This window comes from Benincasa hispida, chromosome 11, assembly GCF_009727055.1.
Source record: "Benincasa hispida cultivar B227 chromosome 11, ASM972705v1, whole genome shotgun sequence".
Lineage (NCBI taxonomy): Eukaryota > Viridiplantae > Streptophyta > Magnoliopsida > Cucurbitales > Cucurbitaceae > Benincasa > Benincasa hispida.
The window spans coordinates 74,713,062-74,733,891 of record NC_052359.1 but is presented as its reverse complement, the minus strand read 5'-3'; the positions used below and the strand labels follow the sequence as shown (position 1 = coordinate 74,733,891).

Sequence of the window (20,830 nt, the reverse complement as noted above, 5' to 3'; positions counted from 1 at the left end):
TGATGTTAAATCGCTCATTTTGACCTAAGACCGTTGTCTTATACCGTATTTTATTTATATATTTAATTAATTAATAGCATACAAAATCAAGGAAGAAACATTTTGGATACTTGTCTCTTAAAAGTTTTTTTTTCCTTTCTTTTTATTATTATTTTTTTTATTTTTTAGTTTAGCTCAAATATTACTTTTTCAAATATTACTTATCTTTTTAGAAGTTCTTTTTCCTTCCATTGCTTTTTAGTACATCTCATACAATGACTTTTTATCAACTTTGATACGGTAAGATCCTTTATCTTTTAAAAATTGTTTTTTTCCTTCCATTCTTTAATCATCTCACAATTAAATGAATGTATCAATCTATATTTCATATAATATTTAAAATGATTGTGTAATATTTAATACTTTAAATATTTACCATGCTTTTGAAGTTTAAATCCTTTTCTAGGAATCTTTATTGTAGAAACATAAATGAGAGAAACCACTATCCAAAAAAAATAATAATAAATAAATAAAATAAAGCATTAATTAATTGCCATTAAATAAAAAAAAAATTATTCTCCTCTATAAGTACTTTTTAGAAAAAATTTTATGGATAGAAAAAATGTCAAACTATTTATAGAAATAGCAAAAAAAAACACTAATAGATACGGATAGATTTCTATCGGTTACTATCACTTATAGACTTCTATCAGTTTCTATCACTGATAGACTTTTATCAGTCTCTATCAAAGAATATTAAATTTTGCTATTTTGTGTAAATAGTTTCTTTATTTTTCTATTTTTGGAAATCCTCCTATTTTTTATTTACAAAATAAAATTTAATTTTTTTTTAAAAAAACCAAAAATTCATGCATGCATCCTCTTCTTCTTTCTCAAAACTTCCCTTCTTTCTTCTTCGTCCAAAATATTTGTGTGTGCAGCTCATTTACATGATATTAAATAAGTTCAAATAAGGATGATTTCCTTATAAAGTAAAATGACAACTTATTTATAAATATAACAAAATAGCAAAAAAATTTCTCAATCTATTGGAAAAGATTTTTTTTATTATTATATTTAAAAATATTTCTAATAGTTTTTTCATTTGAAATATTTTCTTTACATCAAAAAAATGAAAAGAAAAATTGATATGATTTTTGGTTGTCTTTCGTGTGAACTTTTCACACCTTTCAGAATCAGACTAAAATAAAGGGAGGAGGAAAAAGTTTTTTTTTAAAAAAAAAAAAAAAAAATGCTAGATTTTTTGTGTGTGCGCACATGCGTGTGAACATATTAGTGAAACTCTTTAATTAGCAATATTTTATTTGTATTTATAAGTATTTTTAAATTAAAAATGAGATTATTTTTAAATATAAGAAAATTAGCTATATTATTTATAAATATAGTAAAATATCACAGTCTATCACTGATGTATAGTGAAATTTTTATATTTAAAAATATTTTTATCAGATTTGTCATTTAAAACAATTGCCCTTCAAAATAAATGAACAACTAAAAAAAAAAAAAAGAAAAAAAACCTAATTCCCTGAAACATCCGATATAATGTTAAGAAAATTCGAATATCTTTTGTTGCAAATTTTAAATTATTTGACATCTTTAAATTTTAGTTTAGCCCGTAAGTAAAATGGGTTAGAAGATTTAGTTCCAAATTCCTTTTCCAAATAAATTTTCTCAAATCTTGGAAATTAAAGGAAAATTGAAATTGAAATAATATAAATTAAAAAATAAAATAAAATACATAAAATATTCGATGTAATACCATACAACGTTTCAGAATTATGTTATTTTAGAGTTAAAATATGTCTTGAAATATTTTTGATCTATTAGTTTATATTAGTTTCTTTTGAGTTGTAATTTGAAAATTTTCATTGTCAAATTAGCCCTAGAAATTAAGTTAATTAAATCTCCTTGACTTTTTTTTTAAAAAAAAATGTGATTTTAAATAAATCTTTAACTCCAAGGTGATTTTAATTTTAAGTCCTATTTAAGAAGCTACAATTCTTTTGTAAATAGATTTTTTGATATTCGGAAAAATATGATCAATCCACTCTGGTCGATCTCCATAAAAAAGATGTAACAATTCTTTCTTGAAAAACCAAAAATGAGAAACAATATTATTTTTGTTTGAGATAAAGTGTTCTATGAAAGCTACCAAAAAATTAGAAAAAAAAAAAATTAATATGAACAAAAATATCCTAAAGATGTAATAATCCACCTATTTATGTTATTAATTATAGCAATTTTTTTTTTTTTTAATGTCGAAGACTTAGGGGTGTTTGGGATAGGAGTTGTTAAACGTCTTAAAATCACATTTAAACTCTACGAATTATTAACATTAGTTTAATCACTTATTAACTCATTAGATTGGAGGTTCTTCAACTAAACAGCTGCTCCCCTATCGAAATATGTCCTCAGATGTTACATTTTATAGAGATAAAATTGTTACAAAAGCCAACAAAAGTATTTAAAAAATATCTTCGATATTATAAGGTTACGTAATAGAAGGAAAGTGTTACTATGTGAGCTTGATTTTTCTGAATAAATTTTAATTTCAATTAAATGGTCATGATATGAAATTCTTAATTATTGTGAAAAGGATGTTAAAAGTGAACTTAGTTCACGAGTAATTAGCTTGCACTTTATCCCTTAAAGTTATAGTTTCGATCACCCATCTTTCTAATAGTTATACTAATCATTTTATTTTACTTTTATTTTACTTCATATTGTGTTGAACGGTAAGACTCTCAGACGACGAACAAATTGGATTGCAAAGAAGGAAACCTACAAAATAAAAGCTCGTTATAGGCTGAGTCGCGGAGCTCGCTCTTTTTAACGTTTTGCCCAAGTGTGCAAGCAGGTCAGGCCACTCGCTCAGACGATGACACGCATGTTGGACGTTCTCCGAACCCACATTGGTCTATCTCTTCACTTCCTCCAAAATATGGATACCCCTTAGGACTCAAATTCATAGTCCAAGGTTGGAGTACAAAAAAGAGACTTTCTTTTTAAAATTCTCTAATGTAGGATTCTTCAACCAAAGGTTAGCTCTCTTTTATTTTGAAAAATAAAATTTCACCCAACATATTGAAAACAAAGAAGATATATTATTATTTATATTAGAGGAAATGCTAACAGGAGATAAGGTGGAACAAAGCTAATAATCATGATATCAAAAGAGAACAAAAAATTGTAATAAATGTCAATAGCAATAAATTGGAGAAGTTTGTATTGTCTTTTTCGTTGGAAGGACTATTTTGTCATTTGTATTTTTTGAATGGGAAATTTTAGACCAATAACAAAATCATCACATTATTTCTAAAATTAATGACAAAATTATAAATTATCAAATTTGGGACAAATTGAAAATCGACATTTATCCCAAATTAAAATCGAAGACAAAAATTGACAGTCCTAATAAAGAACTATGTCTTTGTCTTGATTGTTAGATGAAATTAACTAATTTAGTTCAATCTAGCGTTAATATTTGGGTTCATGTTCAAATGAGTCCAAAAATAAACTTAATTAGATCCAAAGGCTAATCATTCCCAAAATTCAATTAGTTTAACAAATGTCAAGTTCATGGATCAACAGGCCCAAACACACGAAGCCACTCTATAAATAGAGGAGTTCTCCCTCATTTGAAGATTTCATAAATTTTAGACTCCACAATTTAGGAGAGAACTCTCACAACTATCAAAACACTTTATATTTGAAGAAATCTTTTGAAGATACATGTACGCTTACAAGACTTCTACTTCAAAAATATTCACCCACTCCACTTTCACAAATCAAGCATATACGTTAAACGGAGAAAACAGAGGATCGAACATGAGTGATTGAACAACATTCCCATGATTCAACGTAAACACACTTTGAAAATCTCATGCGAACAATCATGACTAAACCCTAAACGTTGAAACTGTTCTCTTAATTAACAATTGTGGAGATAAAAATCAATCTTTAAAATAGATTTTAAGAAAATAATTAATATCTTATTAATTAAATTGTACTCAAATTGTAATTAATGTCTTATCAATTAAATCGTACTCAAATTGTGTACACAGAAATGCCTTCTCCTCAAGGTTGTTGAGTGTCTTTTGGTATGGGTCGAGTATCTTTTGGTATGGGAGCAAAAAATTTTTTATCGGTTTTCTAAAAAATTTAAAATATCATCTCGGTCCTCCTAGTTCTAAAAAATTTTAAATATCATTTAAGTCTTCGTGAATTGTGATGACAACTATATTGAATGAGATTGTTTGTGGAAACACACCGGGAATCAATGATTCTTATTCCACCGAGTTGAAGCTAGCAACATGTCGATTACACGGAACATAGATATGGAGAAAATATAATATAATAATAATAAAATATAATTAAAAATTAAAAAATCATAAAATAACTAAAAACATAAAATTGGATAATGAAAATTTTAGTAGAATTTGAAGTGGAATTCTCACCATTGTAGGTATATTTTTAAGATCTACCAAATGCCACTATTTATAAGCAAAGTGACAAGTAGGATGTGGACTTATATAGACACAAAGCATGAATAATTACAAAACAAGTGAACAACATGAAGGGTAACATGTGGTTTTTGGGGACACTAAACAATGAGCATCTATTTATTATTATAATATTCATAATACTCCCCCTTAGATGCTCATATATATATATATATATATGAAATATACCTCGTCAAAACCTTAATAGGAAAAACCTAATGGGAAAAAAACCCTAGTGAAAGAAAAAGAATAGATATTTCATACAATACATACTCCTAAAATAATACAATATATTTACTCCTCTTATGAAAACATCAGTTAAGATCTCTAAATAGCCACATTCCAATATTGTGCACCAATTTTTCAGAAGTTGCGGTTGTAATGCCTTTGTAAATAAGTCTGTCAGGTAATTCTTTGAACAAATTTTTTGTACAACGATGTTGTCATTTTCTTCAAGATCATGAGTGTAGAAAAACTTCAGTAAAATATATTTTGTTCTATCTCCTTTAATATATCATCCTTTGATTTGGGTTATGCAAGCTGTGTTATCTTCATATAATATTATTAGAAGATTTTTATTTAGAAGACAAGTCACATGTTTCACGAATGTACTGACTCATTGACCTTAGCCATACACATTCACAACTAGCCTCGTGAATTGCAAGCATTATCAAGACGAATGGTCTTAATTGTATAATTAGAAAATTGTGCTCTTAACTTAATTATTTGAGCAAGTAATCTTGCAAATGCAAGATTTCAACTTGATAATAAGCACATGTGTAACCATCTATTGGATGCGTCTATTAATATCATAGAATATCTAAATGGTCCACTTGGTGGGTTAATGAGTCCACATATATTACCATGAATTCGTTCTAAAAATGCAGGTGATTCGGTCCCCACTTTAGCTGGTGATGATCTAATTATCAATTTTCCTTGAGAGCAAGCATCACATGATAATTCATTAGATTGAAAAATCTTCTGGTTCTTCAATGGATGTCAATTTGAATTCTCAATAATTCTCCTCATCATTATAGATCCTAGATGACCCAATCGGTCATGCCAAATTGTAAATATGTCTGAATTCATGAACTATAGGTTCATTCTTGCATATGTTTCAACTACTCGTATATGAGTATAATACAATCCAGAAGATAAAGCAGACAACTCTTCCAATATAAGTTTTTCATTTGAGACGGTGGATATAATATATAAATATTCCACATTCTTCTTACTATCAATCTCAATATGATAACCATTGCAACGTATATCTTTAAAACTTAGAAGATTTCTCTTTGATTGGCTAGACAACAATGCATTGTCAATTATAAATTTTGTTCCTCTAGGCAAAATAATATTTGCTTTTCCAAAATCTTCGATCAAATTTGCAGAACCTGATACTGTATTTACTTATGCTTTCAACATTGTCAATTTGGAAGAGTATTTTTTATTTGTAAGTATTATATGTGTAGTTGCACTGTCTGCCAGACATAAATCTTCTTTACTCATTTTTTAATCACCCAACATATGAAAATGATTCATGTTGCTTCATTAAAAGAAAATAATTAAATAAGAAAAACAACACTTAAATTATACAAAAAATACTGAAAAAACATGAAGATAGGTAAAAGAAAACAATAACATTGAGTCTAGATATTCTCAAAATCAAAAGAAACACTTGATGTTTCATCAACTGCGCCAATTTTTCTTTTAGAAGATTCAAAGAAGTCCGCCACATCCAAATTTGTCATATGGGATGGGTCAAATATATCATTATCCTGGTATGCAAAATTTGCTTCCACATTTTTCTCTTTTTCTTTCAGGGATGTCGACTAAGTGTTTTGACGTACGACGGGTACGTGACCAATGTCCAGTCATTCCGCATCTGAAGCATTTATTTTCAACACTTTTTGAACTCTTATCTTGTGGAGCTTTTCCTTTGTGATCATCATTTTGTGTGGTTCTTTTGAAATTTGAATGATTAAAACGACCATACAAAAATAATAATTATTTCTTTCTCTGCCACGGTCACGACCTCGACCGCGACTACGATTATTACTAAAATTCACAACATTCACTTCAAGGAATGATGTCGTTCCGGTTGGGCAAGATTCATGATTTTTCATCAATAACTCGTTATTTTGTTCGACCACGAGAAGACATGAAATTAATTCAGAATACTGTTTAAAACCTTTCTCTCGATATTGCTGTTGTAGGAGTATATTCGAGACATAAAATGTAGAAAATGTCTTCTCTAACATATCGACATCAATAATTTTCTCTCCGCATAACAACAATTTTGAACTGATTTTAAGTAATGCAGAGTTATAATCACTTACTGATTTGAAATTTTGTAGCCCCGAGTACATCCACTCATAATGAGTTTTAGGAAGAATAACTGTTTTTTTACGACCATATCTCTCTTTTAAATTTTTCCACGAGATAGGGGATCTTTTATTGTAAGATACTCCATTTTCAATCCCTCGTAGAGATGAGGTGAAGGAAAATCATAGTTTTTGCTTTGTCCTGACTGGATGTCGTATTTTCTTCTTTAATAGTCTCCCCAAGATTCATAGAATTAGGTGGATTTCGACATCAAGTACCCATGATAAATAATTATTGTCGTTAATATCAAAGATGATAAATTCCAATTTTGTGAGATTTTTCATGACAACACTATCATAAAATATTGTACTTATGTTAGAAATTTAATAGAATATACAAAATAACATTAAATTTATTAATTATAACGAAGAGGGAAAAAACGACATACCTTTAAGACCTACCTTTAGCGGGAAAAACAATACATGTTGTGAAATTGAGGAGCACAATGAGAACACATATGGAGAAAATATAATATAATAATAATAATATATAATTTAAAATAAAAAAATAAAAACATAAAATTGGATAATGAAAAATTTAATGGAATTTGAAGAGAGATTCTTACAAATGTATGTGTATTTTTAAGATCCACCAAATGCCACTATTTATAGGCAAAGTGGCAAGTAAGATGTAGACTTACATGGACACCAAGCATGAATAATTATAAGGCACATGGACAACATGAAGAGTGACACATGGTTTTGGGGACACTAAGCAATGGACATCTATTTATTATATTCATAATACTTTCGATATTTATTGTATACATTTTTCTTATACATATTGTTGGAATGCCCTGAATTTTAATCCGAATTGGTTTAGGAGATTTCAAGTCAAGATGGAGATTTGTTGGAATGCCTTGCCTACGTCTAATTAGAATTGGTATTTGATATATTTAATTATTTAAATATTTTTCTTCTCCATTTAGGATTTAATTTAATATGAGTTATGATAATTTGTGTTGGTAAGACTATTTTAATTTGGGTTATAATTGAGGGAAGATGATGGTTACAAAATATTAATATGATATCTAATGAAGGTTTCAAATAGTTTTCTAAGTTATAATAATTAGAAACTTTGGGAGGTTCACATATTGAGTAGACCACTCGACTTCAAGCAAGTTGGGCAGTTCGACTCTACCTAATCATATGCATCCCCCTTTCTTATGTATAAAGAAAAAAATATTAAGTAAAATATCTTAACAAATTATTTGTTATGTGTCAGAATATAATTGGACAATCCCTTAAGATAATAAGTACCACCAAGAGAGCGCCAATTTTTTTTTTTTTCAAGCAAGTTAGAATCCACGGGCCTTCCATATAAATAGATGAGTTATGTGAATAGATACATTATGTATTTTATATTAAAGTAACATACAAATTAATAAACTAGGAACCAGATTAAATTTTTGTATTTATTTTACTTTACCAAAATTAAGATTAAATAACTTTATCATTGCTCAAAAAAAAAAAAAAAAAAAGCAACAACCTTTTTTAGTTTACATTATCTTTTTCTATCACAATAACAAAGCAAGTTATGAACTTTTTCTAACACATGACAAAATGGAAAGTTGACACTTTTTTAGTTTATCAACTTCTCTGTCACTTCAATAATAATAATAATAATAATAATAATAATAATAATAATAATAATAATAAACAAAGCCAACATCTTTTAGTTACCAATTCAAGCCTTTAAGAAGTTCAAATTCCAACTTTATATTAAACTACTACTACTAATAATAATCACTTTTAGATCCCATTTATGCATAATAATAATAATAATCACTTTTAGATCCTATTTGTGCTTAGTTCTATGATTCATTTGATAATTTATTTTCACTTAGAAAATGTCTTTTCTAACATATTGACATTAGTAATTTTCTCTCTGCATAACAACAATTTTGAATTGATTTTAAGTAATGCGGAGTTATAATCACTTACTGATTTGAAATCTTGTAGCCTCAAGTGCATCCACTCATAACGAGCTTTAGGAAGAATAATTGTTTTTTTATGATCATACATCTCTTTTAAATTTTTTCACAAGATACGGAGATCTTTTATTGTAAGATACTCCATTTTCAATCCCTCGTAAAAATCATAACTTTTGCATTATTCTGACTGGATGTCGTATTTCCTTCTTTAATAGTCTCCCAAGATTCATAGAATCCAAGTGGATTTCGACATCAAGTACCCATGACAAATAATTATTGTCATTAATATCAAAGGCGAAAAATTTTAATTTTGTGAGATTTGTCACGACAACACTATCATAAAATATTGTCCTTATGTTAGAAATTTAATAGATATCGAATATGCAAAATAACATTAAATTTATTAATTATAACGAAGAGGAAAAAACTGACATACCTTTAAGACCTACCTTTAGGGGGAGGAAACAACAGTAGCTCGTGCTGATAACGTGTTGTGAAATTGAGGAGCACAACCGGAACACGGATATGGAGAAAATATAATATAATAATAATAAAATATAATTTAAAATAAAACCATAAAACCATAAAATAACTAAAAACATAAAATTGGATAATGAAAAATTTAATGGAATTTGAAGAGAAATTCTCACAAATATATGTGTATTTTTAAGATCCACCAAATGCCACTATTTATAAGTAAAGTGGCAAGTAGGATGTGGACTTGTATGGACACCAAGCATGAATAATTACAAGGCACATAGACAACATGAAAGATGACATATGGATTTTGGGACATTAAGCATGAACATCTATTTATTATTATAATATTCATAATACTTTCGATATTTATTATATACATTTTTCTTATACATATTGTTGGAATACCTTGAATGTTAATCCGAATTGGTTTAGGAGATTTCAAGTCAAGATGGAGATTTGTTGGAATGTCTTGAATCCTACAGCTAATTAGAATTGGTATTTGGTATATTTAATTATTTAAATCTTTTACTTCTCCACTTAAGGTTTAGAGGATAGAGGAATGCATTATGTAAACTCTCTAACCCTATAGACATTATTTAGCAGATTTTGTATTTCAATAAAATTTTCTCTAATAATATCGTTCTCCCTTTGTTCCGTTGACGTAGCTAACACATTGTTAGTGAACCACGTAAATCAGTGTGCTGATCTTCTCTATTTATTTTTATGTTCTTTCGTATTCTTTAATTGTCGATTTCGTAACAAACTGGTATAAGAGCCTTGTTAGGATTTTTCGAAATTCTGCATTTGTTCTGTATGGCGTGAACATAAAAATGACAAATTCAACGGGAGAACAGTGCAACTCGATTTTTTAGAGACATCTTCTATAAAGTTATTGCTTTTCAAAGCTTCCACCGTTGGATCATGATGAACCTTTGTCAGACTGTTGGGGACATCTAGGGTCTTGTTTTGAACAATTGGATCGTCATTTTGCATTCTGACCTTGTCCGTAGTCATTGCTGAACAGAATCTGTAAAACTGTAGTATACTTCGATTTTTCAAAAACAACTTTCACAAAGTTGTCGATCTTCAAATTTTCAACCGTTGGATCAGCTGAAATTTGGTCAGCCTATTGAGAACCATAGAGCTTCATTGTGAACGGTCAGATCGTCGTTTTGAACTCTGACTTTGTTCATAGTCACTGCTGAACAGAATCTATAAAACTACAATGTAGTTCGATTTTTCAAGAACGACTTTCACAAGGTTGTCCATTTTTTAATTTTCAACCATTGGATCATGCTAAATTTTAGTTAGCCTATTGAGGACAATTAGTGTCTCGTTGTGGATGATTGGATCGTCATTTTGAGCTTTGGTGTTCTCTGTTATCACTGTTGAACAGAATCTGTAAACCTGCAGTGATGTTTAATTTTTTTAAAGATAGCTTTCACAAAGTTGTTGACTGCCCAAGTTTCAACCGTTGGATCGTATTGAAATTTGACATGCCTATTGAGGACACGTTGTGTCTCATTTTGAATGGTTGGATCGTCATGTTGAACATTGGGTTTGTCCATAATCGCTACTGAACAGAATCTGTAAAATTGCAGTATAGTTTGATTTTTCAGGAACAACTTCCACAAAGTTATCAATTGCCAGAGTTTCAACCGTAAGATCGTGCTGAATTTTGGTTTGTTTAAGCCTGATCCGCCTTTGTGGATTTCTGTTTCAAGCTCAGATCTATTGATTTGATTCGGAAGTTTTTTCCTTCACAAACTTAAGTTGTTCATCATTCTACCACCTTAAATTTGAGGCAGAAGTCTAAGTATGTTTAGCAATGTAGTTATGTTACATCTAGTAAATCTTTGGGTTTTCTGTTTTTGGTCTAATTTTGCTGTTTGATTCGGATTTCTTTTTCTTTGCAAACTCAAGTTGTTTGTCATTATACCACCTTGAATTTGAGGGAGAAATCTGAGTACTTTTGATAATGTATTTATGTTACATTTGGTGCATATGTGGTTTTTCTATTTCCAATCCAAATCTACTAATTTGATTTGAATTTTTTTTCGTCGCAAACTCAAGTTGTTCATCATTCTACCACCTTGAGTTTGAGGAAGAAGTCTGAGTACATTTGGCAATATATTTATGTTGCACTTGGTACATTTGTGGTTTTCAGTTTTCAGTCCAGATCTGCCGATTTGATTCAGAGGTTTTTTCTTCAAACTCAAGTTGTTTGTCATTCTACCATCTTGAGTTTGAGGGAGAAGTTTGAGTACGTTTGGCAATATATTTATGTTGCATTTGGTACATCGGTGGGTTTTTTGTGTCAAGTTCAGATCTATTGATTTGATTTGGAAGTTTTTTCTTCGCAAACTCAATTTGTTCGTCATTCTGTCACCTTGAGTTTGAGGGAGAAGTCTAAGTATGTTTGGCAATATATTTAAGTTGCATTTGATACATCTATGGATTTTCTGTTTCTGGTCCGAATCTGTTGTTTTGAGGCATGAGAGAGAAGTCTGAGTACATCTATATTGCATCTGATACATTTGTGGTTTTCTATTTCCAATCCAGATCTACTGATTTGATTTGAAAGTTTTTTCTTCGCAAACTTAAGTTGTTCGTCATTCTACCATCTTGAATTTAAGGGAGAAGTCTGAGTACGTTTGGCAACATACTTATGTTGCAGTTGGTACATCTATGGTTTTTTGTTTCCAGTCCAGATTTGTTAATTTGATTAAGAAGTTTTTCTTTGCAAACTCAAGTTGTTCTTCATTCTACCACCTTGAATTTAAGGGAGAAGCCTGAGTATGTTTGGCAATATATTTATGTTGCATTTGGTACATATATGGATTTTCTGTTTCCGGTCCAAATATACTGTTTTAGGGCATGAGAGAGAAGTCTGAGTACATCTGGCCATGTGTTTTATGTTGCATCTGATACATCTGTTATTTGTGAGAGAATTCAAGTCAAGGTGGAGATTTGTTGGAATGCCTTGAATTCTAATCTAAATTGGTTTAGGAGATTTCAAGTCAAGGTGGAGATTTGTTGGAATGGCTTGAATTCTAATTTGAATTGGTTTAGGAGATTTCAAGTCAAGGTGGAGATTTTTTGGAATGCCTTGAATTCTAATCCGAATTGGTTTAGGTGATTTCAAGTCAAGGTGGAGATTTGTTAGAATGCCTTGAATCCTAATCAGAATTAGTTTAGGAGATTTCAAGTCAAGATGGAGATTTATTGGAATACCTTGAATCCTACACCTAATTAGAATTGGTATTTTATACATTTAATTATTTAAATCTTTTCCTTTCCATTTAGGCTTTAGAGAAGTGCACTATATAAACTCTCTAACCCTATAGGCAGTATTTGGCCGATACTATATTTTCTATAACATTTTTTCTAATAATATTGTTCTCTCTCTACCCCGTGAATGTAACTAACACATTGTTAATGAACCACATAAATCAATGTGTCAATCTTCTCTATTTCTTTTTATGTTCCTTTGTATTCTTTAATTGTCAATTTAGTAACACATAAAAATATGATAATTGTTACGTGTCGACTGACTGATAATATTTTCTTTTATTTTGTTGGATATTTTGTCTCTGATTTGGTGTAGGTATTCTTTCCTTATTGGTGGAAGATTTGTTGGGGTGGTCTTTTCCTTGTTTGGTTTGTTGTCGGTGGTGGCTTTTTTGCCTTATGAGATTTGCTTATATTTGTGCTTTTAGTGTGGTTCTAGGGCAAGTTGTATTCTTGTTAGTGTGGACTGATTGATTGTAATTCGGAAGGATATCATGTATTCGGTGCTGCTGCTTTATCAGAGTAAGAGGCATTACGGTTCTTTAAAGCTTGGGTTGACCAAGTAGTTTTGTTGTGGTAGAATGTTGATTGAGCATTCCTCCAACTAGCAGGCGAAAAGGGGGTGATATCGTTGCTATGGCATCAGTTTTAAAGGGAGTCTAAACCCGCAGACTCATCATAAGCAGTATCAGTAATAGAGAGAGCCTAACTTGCTCACTGATATCAGTTATAAGTAAACTGACTTTATGTAATCTTAGTTGAACTGTATGTTGTAAAAACTAAGTTACATTCCAATGGACAAATTCTCACCTAGGCAAAAGGCCTCCCAGACATAGATGTAATTTCACCGAACTGGATTAACAAATCTCTGTGTGCATCTCTCTTACTCTTACTTCTATCTATTTGTCTTTAATGTTGTCAGTAGCTTTTTTACTAGCTTGTGGTATTATTGTGATTCACTTTTTTCCAATTGGTATCAGAGCAGATTGACTTCTTACTCATTAAGTCCTCAATGGATTCGATCAGGGAAGATAGATCTATTACATGCCCACCAATTTTGGATGGGACAAACTACTCCTATTGAAAGGCCCGAATGATTGCCTTCCATAAATCTTTTGACAGTAAGTCTTGGAAGGGGTTCTTACTGGTTGGTCAAATCCTACAATTATTGACAGAGATGGGGTTGTTAATTAAAATCTTGAAAAGGATTGGACTAAATAAGAAAATCAAGCCTCACTTGGAAACTCACGAGCCTTAAACGCCATCTAAAATTGGTATCGATCAAAACATTTTCAGGTTAATCAACACGTGTGTTACTACTAAAGAAGCGTGGAAGATTCTCGTTGTGGCCCATGAAGGAACATCAAAAGTGAAAATGTCAAGATTGCAGCTCTTGACAACCCAATTTAAATCTCTTAAAATACATGATAGTAAAAGTGTTTTGGAATTTAATGTGCACCTACTTGATATCGTTAATGAATCTTTTGATCTTCAAGAAAAAAAATTCAGAGGAGAAACTGGTTCGTAAAGTGTTACGATCTTTACTAAAATATTCAACATGAAGGTTACTGCTATAGAAGAAGTACAAAATATCAGCACCATGAAAATTGATGAACTATTTAATTCTCTACATGTGTTTGAAATGACCTTTGATGACAAAACAAGAAAAAAAAAAAGGTAAAAGTGTTGAATGCGATCAAAGTCCCACATTAGTTAAATAAAGGGATGATCATGGATTTATAAGGGAGGACAACTATCTCCAATGGTATGAGGCCTTTTAGGGTAGTTCCAAAAGCAAAACCACGAGGGTTTATACCCAAAGTGGACAATATCATACCATTGTGGAGATATCTGAAGTTCTGTCGTCCCTAAAAAATTGGTATAAGATTCATACCCCATTAGTAAAAATCCTCAGTGGTCGAACAAGATGTAGTCATGTTCAGAGTATCCATTCGTGCTTGAGCCTTCAGACAAGAAGAGTGCTCAAATGTAATTTGAATGGATGATTACTTCGTGGTTGAGTTAGCACGGAAGGAACACTTGATGATCCTTTGTTCGAGGGGAGGATTGTTGGGTGGGAATGCAATCAAAGTCACATACTGCTTAAATAAGGGCATTATCATACCATTGTGGAGATATTTGGAGTTCCATTGTCCCTAACAAAAAGAAATTTCCTTGCAATCTTCAATGAATGATGACTTGTAATCTTCAATGAATGATGATGGATCGTTAAGCAAAGTCAAGAGTCTAATGAAAATCTAGCAGAATTTATATCTCTTTTGGCAAAGCTCTCAGACGATGGGACAAACGATCAGCCCCTCATAGCCCACTTTTTCTGTTGGTTACCAGAAGTCTAGTTTTGCATCCATTAAAGTTAGTAAGCTAAATTTAGAGCCAAGAAGGTATTCTAAGGGTACTTTTAACCCTAATGTTGGAATTCTATGCCAAACTTGGATAAATTTAGGACGAGTTGGAGCTTGAGAGAAATCGGGGATCTAAGAGAAAACTAGGAAGCTAGGAAGGCTTGGAGAAAGAGGAATCCTTGTCAGTGAATTGTAAGTGGTTTATTTTCAAATGTTCTATACATATATGGTATTATATATATGTATGATTTGATATGTTTGGCATTATCTGTTTTATACGTTTTATTCTACCTGAAAACCCTGGATTTAGATAAATGTATTTTATCTATGGTTTATTCAAAAGGATGTTTTCTACCAGAATGAATAAACTATTTCAACATGTTTTCTATTGAAAAAGGAAATGTTTAAACTTTGGGTTTGGTTTGGAGAAATCATACTTGAAGGTGGTTTAAAGGATTGCATTTCAAAACACTGAAGGATTGTTGTACCCTGGGGGACCGCACAAGATGGTAAAAAAGATTTGTGAGTCTAGATTATGAGCCTGTGGCGGAATTTCCCACTGGATAGTCAAAAGATCTCTGGATCTAGTAGCTGAGCCAGTAGAAGGAATTCTCGTATAAGATGGTCAGAGGGATTGCAGGCTCAGTTTTGAGCCTATGACGAGATTCTATGTTGACATGGCACATGATCAGGTGATAATGAATTTAGGGCCTTGTAGTTTACATGGACCTTGTTCGAGATTTATTTATGATCATGTCATACCATTGCTTAATATGTTCTATTAGTTGATGCCCGTGTTTGGACTTTAATTGAATATTTCAATATTCCGATTTTGATTTATATTTAAACGATTTATAAAAATGTTTTCAAAATAAAAACCTATGTTCTTATAAAAGTACCACTCACTAGGTTCCCAACTTATGTTTTCTAAATGCCTCCCCCGAGTAGTGAAGGAAAAGAGTTTCAGGGTGCCGCTTAAGGTCAAGGCATGCCACATTTCAGAGGTTAAGTTGTTGTTTATGAGTCTCTGTAATTTAGGAGTTTAAGTTGTTTAAGTTGTATCTAGGATATGTATAAATATTAAGTTATTTGTAATAAAATAAGTTATTCATAAAAGTATTGTCGAATTATAAAAAGCTAGTGGATATCAAGTTCAAAAAAACAGGTCAAGACAAATAATAAATATCACAAAAGAGTGGTATTTACTGTCTACAAGCCTTCTTCTGGGTGAAAGAGGTAAGCTCGAGAGGGGTGTGATAATGATGTTGCCCAGGATGTCATGACCTTGTTTTGCAACAACATGAGTGCTATCAACATTTCCAAAAATCCTATTCAGCATAGCAGGACTAAGCACATTGATATCAGACACCACTCCATCAGGGACCTTTTCAAGTCTAAGGTTATCTCTCTTGATCATGTCAGTACTGATAAACAAATTGTGGACATCTTCACCAAACCATTGGATGCTTGTCAATTTGAATCCCTGCATGCAGCTCTTGGGATGTGCATAATTGATTTATAGCAATTAATTGCCATGTTGGTAAGCTAAGAGATTTGGGCCATAATTCAAATTCACCAGCCCATAATTAATTCTTGCCATATTTCATTTAATGCGGTTAACTTTTTAAATTTAATTTTTTTTCCTCTCCACTAGCAGTTCAATCCTTAAATGATCGTGGTGTTGGTTTTTGCCCTATTTCCTTGATCACGTTGAGTTCAACTGTCTCCTTATATTTCTTCTTCAAACGTTGTTGTTTCTCATGGTGAACACTGGGAGTGGAACTAATACTTTCGACAAGAGAATGATAAGATTGAAGCAAAAAGCTAATCAAAGATGGTATGTCAATTTGGATGTTTCGTCGGCTAGAGCAGACATTCTCGATGCTTCTGTTGAAGAATCCTCCTTCAACGATCTTGCTTGGACTCATCTGGGTTTGATATCCCATCCTAGAGTTTAAGGGAGTCTGCTGAAGATGTGCCTGCTGTCCAACCCTCTTTGCATGTAAGTGATTCTAATCAGTTGGAGTCCCTTGTCATTAACCTTCTTTCTATGGTTTAGTGAGATGGCTCTATTGTAAAAAATGTTGACGATGATGCAACTAATCCTCTCATAAGCTCTTTAATGTCCAGAATATGTTGAGCACCTCTACTATTGAAAAGGGTGCAACAAGTTCCCTTTATTCCTCACTCTTTTAATTTTGATTCTGGTGTTCCTCTTTCTTGTACTATTAAGCCTGAATCTGTTGTTGATTCTATTATTGCTCCTGATGCGACTAACCCTACTGATGTTGTTGATACCGATCTTGCTGATGATGTTGCTCATGATAATGTTTTTTTTTTTTTTTTTCTTATGTGATTTCTCTAGCTGATGCTGAGAAGGCCTGATGGTATCCCAGATGTTACTAACATTATTTTTAACATGGGGGATTCTGTTGTTCATTCCGAACAGAGTCCCACAATGTCTTCTCTGGTTTCTTCTGCTCTCTGCACAAGTGATCAAGTTGTGGTTTCTTCCACTTCTGTTAATTCTAATGGTGGGCATTCTATTTCTGGCTCAAGTTCTACCGAAGGGATTGTGTCAATTTCCTTTGATGACAATATTCATATTACCCAATTGGGTAAGTTGAAGAAGGGGGCCTCCCTGAATGTGCCTGTTGATTATGGTCCCTCTTTTTGCACTCACTCAAAAGAACTCCCCCTAAGAAGAAGAGCCCTGACTTTGATTTTGACCCTTCTATGCAAATTTATGTCTTTAGCAATGAAGAAGACATTGCTTTTATTAAGAACAAGACTCGCAAAAGAGTTGGTCGTCATAAAATTACTCCCAATGTTCCTTCTATGCATATTGATGGGATATCCTTTCATAGCGAGGACAATGTTCTGCGGTGGAAGTATGTGATGCAGCAACGTATTGCTAATGAAAATGTTTTGTCTAACCAGACCAAGTCCTGTTTGAAAATTATGGATTTGCTTCAACGTGTTGAGCTTCTCAAAACTATTGTGGACCTCGATGCCTTTTATTCTCAGTTAATGAGGGAGTTCATCATCATTCTACCTTCTAAGTTCAACGATCCTAGTTCTTCTGATTATTAGAAGGTTCATATCAGAGGCACTTGTTTCACCATTTCTCCTGGTGTTATTAATGCTTATCTAGGGTATGTTGATTTCCCTCCTTTTGATGAGCCTCATCCCTTCACTGAGGATCTTGTTGTTGAGCTTACAGGTGGCACTCGATCTGAATGGCCTTCATTTGGTTAATTGTCTACCTCCACACTCAGTGTGAAGTATGCTATTCTGTTCCGAATTGACATTGTTAATTGGTGTCCCTTTACTCATAAGTCTAGTATCTTCTTCTCCGACCAGTCTTCTGTATCAAATTGGTACTTTGTCTACTTTTGATTTTGAGGTATTTCCTTATAAACAACTTCATCGTCATGTTGACTCATTTGCGATCAAGTTGCCTATCTATTTATCGCCCTTATTCTCTAGTATCTTGTTGTCTCAGTCCCCTGCCATTCTTGGTCCCAATGATGCTTTGAGCCCTGCTCCTAAGTTTCTTAATCTCAGTTACAAAATTTTTCAGGGTACTCGTGTCCCTGACATTGTGCATAACATTCATCCCCCCAAAAGTTCTGACATTCCTCTCCCTGAGGATTTGCAGGTTCCGAAAGGTGGGCTATTGATTCCTACTGAGCTTAGAACTCGCATATTTCATTCTAGCTTTTGAGTATCGTACCTTGAGCGTTGTTATTTGTGATCTGACTGATCGAAAGGCTGAAGTTGATGCATTGGTTCACCTTTTAAGTGTGTCGTTTTCGCGATCTGATAACGCTTCATCTTTTCAACCCCCACCGTCTAATTGATTTTCTTCTTGGCAAAAAGGGGAGATGATTGATGGTTGGTTGGTTGTTCTGGTGGTTATTCTGGTTTTGGCTATTCTTGTTCTTTTCTCTTTTTGGTTGTTATTATTGCTTGGGCTGCATCTCGAAATCTTTTTAATTATATAAAATAGTGTGTTTTTGTTTCTCTCGTCTTAGTGTGTTTGGTTGGTTTGCCAATAGAAGAAAATCTTAGAGGTGTTCAAAAAATCCGATAACCCGACCAACCCAGACTATCCAACCCAAACTACAGGTTTGGGTTGGGTTAGATTTTATTTTGGGTTGGGTTAAAAATTTAAAAAATATTAAATCCGGGTCGGGTCTCGAGTTACCTCATTTCAGGATCGACCCGACCAAAATATATATATATATATTAAACAAAACAGAAATCGTTTTGTCCACGAGGCACGCACGATTCACGAACTCGAAAGTCGAAGTTTTGAAAGTTTAAGTCGAAGAAACGAAAGTGAACCCTCGCCACTCCCTCGCTAGTCGACTCTCGATCAAATCGTCGCTTCCGTCGCCAGTCAGTCGCCGCTTCCATCGTCGATTCGCTAGTCGATTCCCATCGTCGATTTGCCAGTCGACTCCCATCACTAGTCGGCTCCCCTCGTCGCTTCCTCACGTCTTCGCCTCATCAGATCTGGTCTTCGTCTCGTCAGATCCGGTCTCTGCCTCGCCTACTGCTCCAAGCTTTACGAACAACTCATCATATTGGTATTTTCTTCAATAAAGCAGTTATGTATTTTCTTAAAAATTAGGCTTATAAAAACTATGCATTATCTTTGGAAGTTCCAAATTTTTTTAAAAAAAAAAAATGGGAGTAGACACTAGACTATGCATTAACGGAGAAAAAAAAAAGGGCAAATATCAATCTATACCCCTTAACTTTGAGAGTTCCAAGTTTTTTTGTGCCATTCAATTCATCAATTGTTCCATTTAACCGTGATTGATTAATACATTAATTTTTGTTCAATCTCACAATGTCTTGAGAACAGTTAGATTCTTCAAAGTCGTCACAACTGATACGGAATCAGACACTGTTGAATCACCATTTTCAAACTTCCCCGTGAGTAAACTAATTAAATTTTTATTGTGTAGTGTGTACATATACTGTTTATGTGTGATTGATTGATGATTGATCTTTATACATGATTTGTTTGTTTATTGTTATGAGTTAATTGAGAAGCTAATGTTTGTTTTTTTTTTTTAATTGTATAGGTAGGTGTAATTAGTTGTAGAGAGTCCATCCTCTTCTGTTGTTTTGAAATAAGGAATTGAATTTGGAGCATAATGATGATTTTAGTGGTAAGTTTTACTACCATAAGATCAAATATTATTATTACTTATAAATGATCTTCTTGGTTTAATGTATTTGTAATTTTTTCAGGCATTGAGAAGTGAAGAGACCAAAGATGAAGAAGGAAACTCACTCAAGTCATTCTTCATGCTCATAATGCATTTGAATGATTTGAAATTTTATGTAATAAGCTGATAGTTATTATTAAACTTGGACTTTTTATTGAACTTGGAATAATTATTATTGAACTTTGAGTAGAGAGTGTGAACATTTGAATTGAATTATTTGAGTAAGTTTCTTTTGAAGTTTATATTGAATTTATGATGGTTGTATTTTAATGTCAATGCTAACATTTCACATAGATTACATGTTTTTTATTATTAATTTTTTATTAATTGATTTGATATAATATATTTAGAATTAGTTCACTTTTTTAAATATGAAGGTTTATTGACCCACAAAAATCAAATTGTTCAATAGAAAAGGATTAAAGAAGTAACGGAAAAAACAGTCAAAATTAAAAAAATAAAAAACAAAAAACAAAAAGAACCGGTGATCCAACCCGACCCAACCCGAAAATTTTGGGTTGGGTTGGGTTGACCCTCAAAAAATGAACTAATAGGGTTCATTATTAGCCAGTCCGAATTTTTTGGTTGGTCCACAAAATTCTTCCAACCCGGACCATATACACCCCTAGA

General features: G+C 32.1%; 1 protein-coding gene across 1 annotated transcript; it reads left to right on the top strand.

The window, feature by feature from the left end:
* Window positions 1–16,714: 16,714 nt before the first annotated feature.
* On the top strand, window positions 16,715–18,681 carry LOC120090854. The gene is made up of 7 exons (XM_039048556.1): window positions 16,715–16,906; window positions 17,188–17,283; window positions 17,404–17,531; window positions 17,645–18,030; window positions 18,109–18,207; window positions 18,299–18,360; window positions 18,460–18,681. The coding sequence occupies exons 1-7, from the start codon at window positions 16,715–16,717 to the stop codon at window positions 18,679–18,681; spliced, it is 1,185 nt and encodes a 394-aa protein (XP_038904484.1).
* The last annotated feature ends 2,149 nt before the right edge of the window (window positions 18,682–20,830 follow it).

What these genes read in the sequence shown, in the direction of transcription:
- LOC120090854 (XM_039048556.1), top strand. Translation starts at nt 16,715, where the DNA reads ATGGTGAACACTGGGAGTGGAACTAATACTTTCGACAAGAGAATGATA. An exon ending in AGTTCTACCGAAGGGATTGT is followed by an intron (nt 17,532 to 17,644) that starts GTCAATTTCCTT and finishes CTCACTCAAAAG; the next exon opens with AACTCCCCCTAAGAAGAAGA. An exon ending in ATCTGAATGGCCTTCATTTG is followed by an intron (nt 18,208 to 18,298) that starts GTTAATTGTCTA and finishes TCATAAGTCTAG; the next exon opens with TATCTTCTTCTCCGACCAGT.